The sequence below is a fragment of the Echinops telfairi genome, unplaced genomic scaffold, assembly GCF_000313985.2.
Source record: "Echinops telfairi isolate 266 unplaced genomic scaffold, ASM31398v2 ScPeMD7_7473;HRSCAF=8511, whole genome shotgun sequence".
Classification (NCBI taxonomy): domain Eukaryota; kingdom Metazoa; phylum Chordata; class Mammalia; order Afrosoricida; family Tenrecidae; genus Echinops; species Echinops telfairi.
The window spans coordinates 10,713,318-10,723,956 of NW_022111377.1; the positions used below are offsets into that span (position 1 = coordinate 10,713,318).

Sequence of the window (10,639 nt, forward strand, 5' to 3'; positions counted from 1 at the left end):
AGTACATAGCTTTGGGGGAAAAATCCATTTGGGGAGGGGGGTAGAATGTGAAAGTGAAAAAGAAACCAAGGATGACAACAAGAATTTTGGCTTGGCAACTAGAAGGATGGACTTGGCACGAAATAATAGAGGGAAAGGTGTTGGAGCAGCCGATTGAAGACAGAGGTTGAGGGATCAAATTATTCAGCTTCCAACTAGAGATGGCAAGCAGGCTGTATTAGTCCAGGGACCTGGTTCAGAGATATGCACTGGAGCTCAGGAGAGAGGTCTGGTAGGATGCCTCAGATTCTTTGGCAACAGCATCAGCAGTACCTACCCCACTGAGCATTTATGAGAATTAAATTGGCATTTGCAAGTGGTGTAGAGCAATGCCAGGTTCATCATAAGGAAGTGCCTGGTGGTCATGATCAATGTACTGGCTTTCTTCCCTTCTTTGCCTTGACCATGTCCCTTGAATTGTCCAAAATAACAGCAATGGCCTAATCTTTCTTCTTCTATTTAGCTATACACTAGCCTAGCCATTAAAGAGCTCCACAATTAAAGACCTACTTTCTCACCTTCCTGAATTTATCACCCCTGAATTTCCCCCACGCTGCCTTATGTGGCTAATTTTCCTTTTTCTTTTCTTCCCAAGTATATTTTGAAGTTACTAATATCAAAATAAAGAAAATGACTATGTGGGTTTTCATTCAATATAACCCTGGATAATATACTTCAAGTGGAAAAATGTTAGCAGTAGAAGTTATATAGTACAATGGTTAAGAGAATAGAGTCTAGCCTTGAACTGAATCATATTGCAATGTGTCACTTTGAGTATCTAATCTCTCAAGTATCAATTTTCTCAATTTTCAAATTAAAAGTGAATGGTATTGTGGAGAGTATTAAATAAGATAATAACTGTAAAACGTTAGCACAATCACAGACACACGAGTGGCTGCCCTTGAGATGACTTAGACTCATGGGGACCTGATGTACAGTAGAATAAAGTATTGCTCAGTCCTATGTCCCTCTCATGAAGGCCAGCATATTTGAGTCTATCACTGAGCTACTGCTCCACTTCATTTCACCAAGGGTTTCCTTCTCCCTTGTTGGCTTCCTAATTCATCAACCATGATGCCCTTCTCCAGTGATATAGTCTTCCTAATGACATGTCCAGGTTCCCTGGTGGCACAGTGAGTTACACATTGGGCTGCTAGCCACAGGGAAGTCATGTGAAACTACCAGGTGCTCTGTGGGAGAAAGCTGAGACCTTCTACTTCCATAAAGAGTACCGTCTCAGAAACCCATCGAGGTAGTGGTGCTCTGTCCGATCGGTTCACGATGAGTCGGAATTGACTTGATGGTAGTGAGTTTGGTTTTCATAATGATATGCCCAAAGGAAGAGAGTCCAACAATGCTCTGTGTGATCTACTTTTTGAAAGTAGATCACCAGGCCTTTCCTCCTAGTCTGTCTTGGTCTGGAATCTCTGCTAAAATCTATCTAGCATCAGGGAACCCACTGGTATGTGAAATACCATTGTCATAGCTTCCCACATCACCACAACACACGAGCCACTACAGTACAAAAACTGACAGGTGAGTAGTGGCGACACCTAAGTAAGTGCTTTTACTGATCAGCTATGATGATGATGATGATGATAAGCAACTTCCCTTCTTGTTTTCAATTTGGAACAGAAACTTAGAAAGAGTTTCTGATGGCTTTAGTGTGACTATGTGGACTTCTCACTGAAGTACATACCATGATATAAAATTTAATATTTAGGACCCTTAGCTCCAAGGCACTAAGCTGAAGACAGAAGAACACATTAGAAGCTGAGATAGAGTTGGATGCAATTTGTCGTTGATATCCACCCCCTCACTGACATCCTTTCTTCCCCCAGCTCCCCTGTCAGATTGACTAGAATGGACTCATTGCGCTTATTTTGTTTTTAAGTTTGTTCTTTGGCGAAAACACAATATATGTTCTACAAAAAGGCATATTCTTTTAACTCTGTCATTTAGAAAGCAATGGATGGTGTCCATGGTGGGAAGACAGAAACAGAGTAATGCTGATAAGAGATAGTAAAGCAGTAATGAACATTTTCTAGTATAAAGGAATGTTTGGTTGGGTTTTTTACCTCCCTGCCTAAAACTCAGGGTGAAGTATAAGTTATGCTAACTTGGTGACTGGAGTCAACGAGCCAGCCACTCCTCAGCTGTGATTGCTCAGATTGAAAGTCAGTGGTCATTTCCAGGGCGCATCCCAGGAAAGCAGAAACCTCTTGCACCCATGACCCACAGAGGCTTAATTAACCCCCATATGGTTTGGAAGAAAAGCTTTGAAAATACTTCTGACCTCTTTGCCTTAGATTTATAGACTTATATTAGTGTTTTAATCCTTGCATCTTGGAGTTGCCAAAGTATAGAACATCAGAGCTGGAGATAAGCCTAATAAGAGGTATAAGGCATCATCAGAATGGAAAATTGTACCATAGTGAATGATGGGTGAGTGCGGAGTGGAGACCCAAAGCCCATTTGTAGGCCACTGGAGATCCCCTTGCAGAGGGATTTGGGGCGGAGACGAGCCAGTCAGGGTGCGATGTAGCAACGATGAGAAGTACAACTTTCCTCTAGTTTCTAAATGCTTCCTCCCCACCCCCACTATCATGATCCGAATTCTTCCTTGCAAGTCTGGCTAGACCAGAGGATGTACACTGGTACAGATAGGAACTGGAAACACAGGGAATCAAGGGCGGATGATCCCTTCAGGACCAGTGGTGTTAGTGGCAATACTGGAAGGGTAGAGGGAGAGCGGGTTGGAAAGAGGGAACCTATTATAAGGAACTATATGTGACCCCCTCCCTGGGGTCACGGACAACAGAAAAGTGGGTGAAGGGAGATGTCGGACAGGGCAAGATATGACAAAATAATAATTTATAAATTATCAATGGCTCATGAGGGAGTGGGGGAGCGGGGAGGGAGGAGAAAAATGAGGACCTAATGCCGGGGGCTTAAGTGGAGAGGAAATGTTTTGAGAATGATGAGGGCAATGAGTGTACAAGTGTGCTTTACACAATTGATGTATGTATGGATTGTGATAAGAGTGGTATGAGCCCCTAATAAAACGATTAAAAAAAAAGCCTGATAAGATAATGAGTGACAGATATTCTCAACTCTTCTCCAGAACAATGTTGGGTCCCCAAACCACTTCCTATTGCTGTCTTCAGTTCCCCTTCTACAGTGCCTTGTGGACCTATTCTCCCCTCACATTCTCTTTTTACACATTGTTTCCTCAGAGAGTGTGAATCTTTGGAGCTTGCCTTCACCCATGCCGGGGCCTAAATGTCTTGAGAGAATCTATTCTCGCTCCAGTTTCTCCACTCCCGTGTCTGTCTCCTGTCTTTCATTTGCATTTCGTTCCCTTCTCTCTTCGTTTACCTAGCCTTACCCTCAGAAATAGTGATGTCTAAATAGGCTCTCTAAAGAAATGAAAAGACATGCTCAAGAATGACTACAAAGTAATCCAGATTATTTTATAAAAGCACCCTTAGGTGTAAATAACTCTATTAGTATTTCCCCTTAAAGGAAAGATAAAATAAACCTTGCAATGATATTCACATAGGCTCTGGAACTGATTTCAGAACCATTCATGAACTTTATGACTTGGTGGCTTACAGCCAAACTTTAATATCATTATTTTTTTATCCAGATTTATCATTCACCTAACTCACCAGGCCAAATACCAAATTTCCTTTGATAGTTTTCAAAGTTCACAGCAACACTCTTCAAAGAATAACAATGCACCCCATTAAGGAATTGCAGGAGGCGCTGTTGGGTAAGCCTTGGACTGCTAACCCGAAGAAAGAAGGGACTGTCTCCCCCCACAAGTATGCACGGCTTCAGAAACCCTCTGTAGGCTTGCTGTGAGTCAGAATCCACCTGATGGCACTGGTTTTGATTGGGGGCTTTTCAGGATTTTCAAAAGGGACCAGTTCCTGGACATCATGCTTAGAACAGTAGAGGGTCAACAACAACAAAAATGAAGACCCTCGGTGTGACCGATTGACACAGTGGCTGTAATAATGAGCTCAAACACAGCGGCAATTGGGAAGATGGTACCGGGCCCAGCAGTGTTCCCTTCTGTTGTAGATAGGGCCACTAGGAGTTGGAACCAACGGAAGAATACTCAAGGACAAGCATTTTTTTCAAGAAGGTGGGATATATTCTAAAACCAATTCTGAAGGAGATTATTTTTTTAATGGCAGCATAGTTAAAACAAGTATAAGATAGTTCCTTAGGGAAAGTCCTTTAGAAAAGGAAACTTCCTTTTGGATGGGTAAGTTCTCTCCTGTCTGGTAACAAATTGAACTTACTATTTTGTGGTCACATCACGAGAGCCAACGAAAAGTTCTGTTGCTTAACTTAAACTATGTTCTAGTACAGACAGTGCTTAAAACTTCTAATCTGCGTGTCTGGAAAAGATGCTCTTACTCAAACCAATATGCCTGTTTTATTGTCTCTAAGATAAGCAGGGACTACTGGAGTTTGCTCAAGTTGCCTATTACTTGGAAAATGATTTCTTTCAGACTGAACTTCTTCATTATCAATTCAACCCAGAGACTGACATGTCTGATGATAATAAAAGAATTAGAGAGTAAATATAATGAAATCTCTCACCATGCTCCCTTTTTTACTAGCCCGTTCTGATTGTCATATCTGGGTGAATATTAGCAAAGATTCGGGCTGAATCACAGACCTGCAGAGAAAAATACATTTATACTGTTTCAGGGAGAAAATCTCTCAATCTTCTTTCCAGGAGAAGGTGAGTCATCCTAAGTAGACAAAACCTTAGTAGAGTCTTAGAAGTTCAGTGCAGATGGACAGCTGACTGGAAACACAGATAAAACTCCACTGCTGCCTTGATAGAGAACAAAATACAGCCTCCTCTTCCTAGCCCTAACTAATAAACGACATCTTGCTCACATTGACCACCTTAAAGTCATCACTTACAATGAATATTTGAAATTTTCATTAAAAGTGTTCACTAAAGTGGTAACTACAACGTCGTTGCTAAAAACCATCTGAAAACTCCACCACCCACAATTCTTGAATATGTAGTGAATGTAAATGATAAGAATCCTTTTCTGTAAATAAGTAGAAGACCTCAGGGGTAAGGATGGCTACCTGGTTTGGCCTTGGTCTACATATATTGTGAGGTAAAGATAACCTAAAAATCAAATTTTTGTCAATGGAGCCTCTAAAGGACAGAATCTGTGAGATTCTGAGATGATAATTCTTGAGGGGAATAGCAAGCCCCATCTTTCTCCTGCAGAGCCCTTCGTGGTTCCAAACTGGGAACCTTGCAGTTACCAGTCCAATGCAGACCTGCTGCCACCATGGCTCCTTAATGAGAAGGGTGAGTTTAGCTTGGGAATATTTAAGTGCTGTTCTCCAGTGGGCCCTGAGATAAGGATGGGAAGCTCAGTGTAGCCACTTGTGCTGAGACATAAATTTTAGGCTCTGTGGCAGTTAGAAAGAACTATGGAATAGATGAGATCACTCAGAGAAGAACTTGGGGACAGAACCCTGAAGAACACTGACATGTCATGGATGAACTCAGGAACAGTAGTGCAAGAACAAGTCAAGGCAGAGTTTTCAAGTAATAAGGATGGCAGGGAAATACATTATTATGGAAGTCAGCGGAGAGATGCTTAAAGTGAAAGGTATCCATTAGATCCCACAGCCAGACGGCTCACATTTCACAATAAGTAGGAAAAACTTGATCTATGAGAGGCAGGCAGGGGAAGGAGAGAATGGGAAGAAGCTCGGTAGAAACGGGAACTAGGGCCCTAAGACCATGTCTAAAAGACAAGATAATTTTATTAAGACTTGAAGGATGTTTGTGTGGCTGAGAGCAAGCGCAGAGGGAGAAAGGATGGAAGGATGGAAGGATGGATGGATGGATGGATGGATGTGGGCACTGCTGTGAAGAGGCTGTCATAACTGAAGAACTATATCCTGAGGCTTTTCTGATCCTGAATTACATGACCTGTTCCTTCCCTAACAAATCCCATAATTGTGAATATTGTCTGTGAGTTCTACATGGTCACTGATTTATCGAATCAGCAGAGAAGTAGAGAGTGTGATGTGGGAGGGGAAGCTGATGTCAGAATTGGCAAAATGGTTGGAAGGTGGACACACGTCTGACCTTCACTTCATAGGAATCCGCCTTGGGCTGTTGATCTCGATCCTCCTCCCCTCTGTGAAGTCAGAGGGTGGTAGACCCCTTTTGCACACACAAGACTTACAGAGAACTAGCTGATAAATATTACAGGCTATTCTGAGTTCCACATACAAGAACTACTTTGACTTGATCAGTGATGCTAAGACTCTTTCTTTCGTAGTACTCTACGAGGTCCTTGCCAAACCAATCTTTTATTTCTTTTGTTTTATGTTTTTAATTTATTGTGCAAGAACAGCATTCAATATAGGCGAGTCTGTTTTCCTCAGTCATCACTAGCTTGGGCTATATGCAGATATCAATATTCTTTACCTAAACTCACTACCATGGAGTCGGTGCTGGTGCATAGCACCCCTGTGGGACAGGATAGAATTGCTCCTGTGAGTTTCTGAGACTGTAACTCTTTACAGAAGTTACAGGAACCACATCTTTCTCTTCTCTTTACCTATAGCTAAATGCAATTCAAGTGAAGTAGTGTGGTAGGTTTTTCTTATCATTCATGGTCTCAAAAAAAAAAAAATTGAAGGATTCCCTGAAGGATGCCCTCAACACATGTCTTCCAATTCACCTTGAGCAAACCTAGCTTGTGCCCATAGAGAGGTGGATCTTTTGAAACCTTATGCCTTCTCTGAGGCTGGTAGATCTCCTGGGACACAAGAAAGGATCCATAGAGGAGACTGTATGACGGAAATCCACACAAGGCAGCTGTGACAGCCCTCTACAGTGCTCCATGCTGCTGAGGACACCTCAGTCTGGCCTCTATGGTGATCTTGCCAACTAGGGCAATTCCGCCCAACCCTGGTGGGACCCTGCACTAAAAGGGCACACCAACGTGCCCCCTTGGGGCAGGGTTTAAGCCCCTCCAGGCCCACATTCAGGCAATCAGAGCTCAGCTATCTCTTCACTCTTTATTTTTTTCTTCTCTCTTCTCTTTCCTACCACAGTCAATGTTAGCGAGCAGTTATGTTTTTTCCCCTTTTTCTCTTTCTTACTTTTCTTTTTTACCTTTCTTTTCTCTTTTTTTCTCTTCTTCTTCTTTTCTGTGTCTCTCCTCTCCCTCTCTTTCCTTCCACATGCCACTGCTGGTTCCCAGGCCCCTACCCTCTACCTAGGAAAGCTCCGTCCACCCAGTGGGGAAAGCTCCAGTCAGCCCCCTGTGACAGTGCTGCACATGTCACAAGGCAGTGCTACCTACAGCATGGCACAGGGCTCAGCTATATCTTCATCTATTTTTCTTCTCTTTTATTGCTTTCTTTTTTTCTTCTTATTTACCCCTTCTTCTACCTCTTTTCTCTCTCCTGCCACAGTCTCAGCAGATTCAGTTTTCCATTTTTGTTATTTATTGTTTTGACTGTTTTTACTTTTGTCTTTGCATTTTCCGTTGTGTGTGTGTGTCAGTTTGTTTTTTATTTTTGTTCTTGTCTTTGTTTTCTCTTTTCCCTATTTTTCTTCTCTTCTCCCTCTCTTTTCTTTCACAAACAACTACCAGCCTCCAGGCCACTCCCCTCTGCCTAGGGCAAGTTTGCCAGCCCAGTTGGGGGATCACCTGCTCACGCTTGCTGGATTTACACGCAGCTGGGAAAATCATGCCCATCCTCCACCATACCCCAAGCAGCTAGGGGATCTCTGCTTCAAATGGCCAGGGGAATGCCAGCCTACACCCCAAGCCTCTACAAGTGACTGGGGGAAGTCCTGCCCACCACTGGTGGTGCTCCATGCTGCTGGAGAAACATCCGCCCAACCTCCACGGCAAACTCTCCGACTAGGGTAATTCTGCCTGCCATCTATGGTGCTCTACACAAAGGGGGGTTCACCCACACGCCCTCTGAAGCACTCCAGTTGCAGAGGGAAACACCACATGTCACCTGAGGTGCTCCAAGCACCATGAGACACACCACTATGGCTTACTGAGAGATCATCCATTGAAATGCTACCCTTGTATGCCCACAACCAACCAACCAGCATTCCGTGAGAGGACTATCCAACTCACATTCCAAATAGCGGAAAACTGGCTGGCTAGGGTAAGAGTGAAACCACAGTAGGATACAGCGGTAGCCTGTCCCCCCACTGCAGCTACCTGCAGATGGTTTATAGAAGCACTCATACCAGTGCCCCAAGAGAGAGTCCAGTGCTCTTCAAATCTGGAAGATGGTGCCAGGCTCCTCTAAAACAACATGTAAACAGCAACCAGCCTCAACAGCCTCAATGAAAAAGCAGAAGACGATGCCAAAAGAAGTCATGAACCTAATGACATGCATAGAAGAAGCGGCCATTGAGTTGCCACAGAAAGAAATTTTCAGAATGCTGCTTGGAGTCATACAGCATATGAGGGAGGCAATACAGGAAAAGGATGACATGATGGAGGAAATAAATGCAACACACCAACAGGAAATACAAGTCTTAAGGGATGAAATAACAAAATCCAGTAGCAAATTAACAGACTTTGCCAACAGACTTGAGGAGGCAGAGAATCGGACAGTGACCTAGAGCAGGGGTGTAAAACTGGTGGCCTGTGGGCCACATGTGACCCCTGAGGTAATTTTTTGTGGTCCACAATACTGTGAAATAAAATTAAAATAGAAAATAATTGTTATGAAGAAAATAGTTCTTAGGAGAGATCGAGGCAATACTGTGCACACAATTCCCTGATTACATTTTATTTCAGAGCATTGTGAGCTACAAAAAATTACCTCGGAGGCTACATGAGGCCCACAGGCTGCCAGTTTGACACCCCTGATCTAAAGGATAACAAAACATACCTCAACAAATGCAAAAAGCAGTGAAAGAAGACAATCAGAGAAGCTGAAGAAAACCTGAGAGCCATGTCTGATGTTATGAAGTGGAACAATATTACAATAATTGGATTACCCAAACAAGACACAACAAAGAAGTCAACAGCAAAAATGGCAAGGGAAGAATTCTTAGAGGAAAACTTCCCAGGCTTAATAAGTGAAAATCAGGCAACCATTCAGGAAGCTGAAAGAACACCAGCCAGATTGAATCCCAAGAAGAAGTCACCAAGGCACATAATAGTTAAATTATCCAACCATGAGGAAAAGGAGAAAATCACAAGAGCAGCTTAGGAAAAACAAATAGTCACTTATAAAGGTACCCAAATAAGAGTATGTTCAGACCTATGAGCGGACACAATGAAAGAAGAGGAGGAAATGGAGTAACATATTCCAAAAATTGAAGGAAAATAACGCAAACCCAAGAATACTATACCTGGCCAAATTATCTATTAAGATAGATGGAGAAGTAAGAGTCTTCCAAGACAAGGAAAAACTCAAAGAATGCATATAAAGAAACCACCCAGTATAGGCAGAAGATCAACTCCCACTGAGTGCAAATAAGTGACCATCACATAGAACAACTCCACCCAGAGGGCAACAAAGAGAAAACATCCCCCAAGATAGCATTAGCTCAATAGTGGAAACAAGGAGAGAATGAACCACATACACAAGCACAAACTGATAAGAGAGGTAGGTTGGAAAACACCCAACACAAAAGGTACAAAATGAAATCATAGAGTCCCCAGAGAGATGTAATAACACTAAATATCAATGGATTGAACTCAGGCATTAAAAGGCAGAGGCTAACAGACTGACTCAGAAAACATAACTGATTGATCTGCTGCCCACAGGAGACACATCTCAAACTTGCAGCCAAAAATAGGGTGGGAATTAAAGGCTGGAGAAAAATATACCAAGCAAATGGCAATGCAAAAGAAGCAAGGGTGGCAAACTTAATCTCTGACACAATTGATCTCAAGGCACAAGTCATTACAAGAGACAAGGAGGGGCACTATATAATGCTCAAGGTAATAGTAGACCAAGAACCAGTGAGAAACCTTGAACTAGTTATAGGCTTTTCCACTTTTGTCAGTGGGTTTCTTTTTGTTATTGTTATTTTGTGTTTGGTTTTTGCTGCTGTTGTAATTGTTTTGACTTCCTTTGTTGTTTTATGTGGCTTTGCCTGGTTTTTGTACTTTTTAATGTAGCTGAATATCTATGAAGATAAGATATGTGGGATAAATGATTCAGAGATGAAAAGAACAGGACCAATGGTTCTGAGGGGATACGGCAGAAGGGGAGGTGGGAGAAAGGAAGGGGAGGGGGGACCAACCCAGAGACAAGGGAAGAACAAGAGAACTAAAATCAATGGAAAGAGGGTCATAGGATGCCTAGTAGGGCTCAATCAAGGGCAATGTAGCAGCAAGGAATTACTAAATCCGAATGAAGGCCTAACATAATGGTGGGACAAGAGGGAAGTGAAAAGGAAATAGAGGAAAGAACCAGGAGGCAAAGGACATTTATAGAATCCTAAATACAGGCATGTACATATGTAAATATATATATAATGAGAGGAAAATAGAACTATGTACTCATATCTATATGTTAAGAATTAAGGTTGCAGATG

General features: G+C 42.4%; 1 protein-coding gene across 1 annotated transcript in view; it reads left to right on the top strand.

The window, feature by feature from the left end:
- The window catches only part of PTER (phosphotriesterase related), a 56,079-nt gene that overhangs the window by 41,754 nt on the left and 3,686 nt on the right, over positions 1 to 10,639 (top strand). The window contains 1 exon segment of the mRNA XM_030889058.1: positions 4,504 to 4,633. Coding sequence (XP_030744918.1) covers positions 4,504 to 4,633 — 130 coding nt within the window.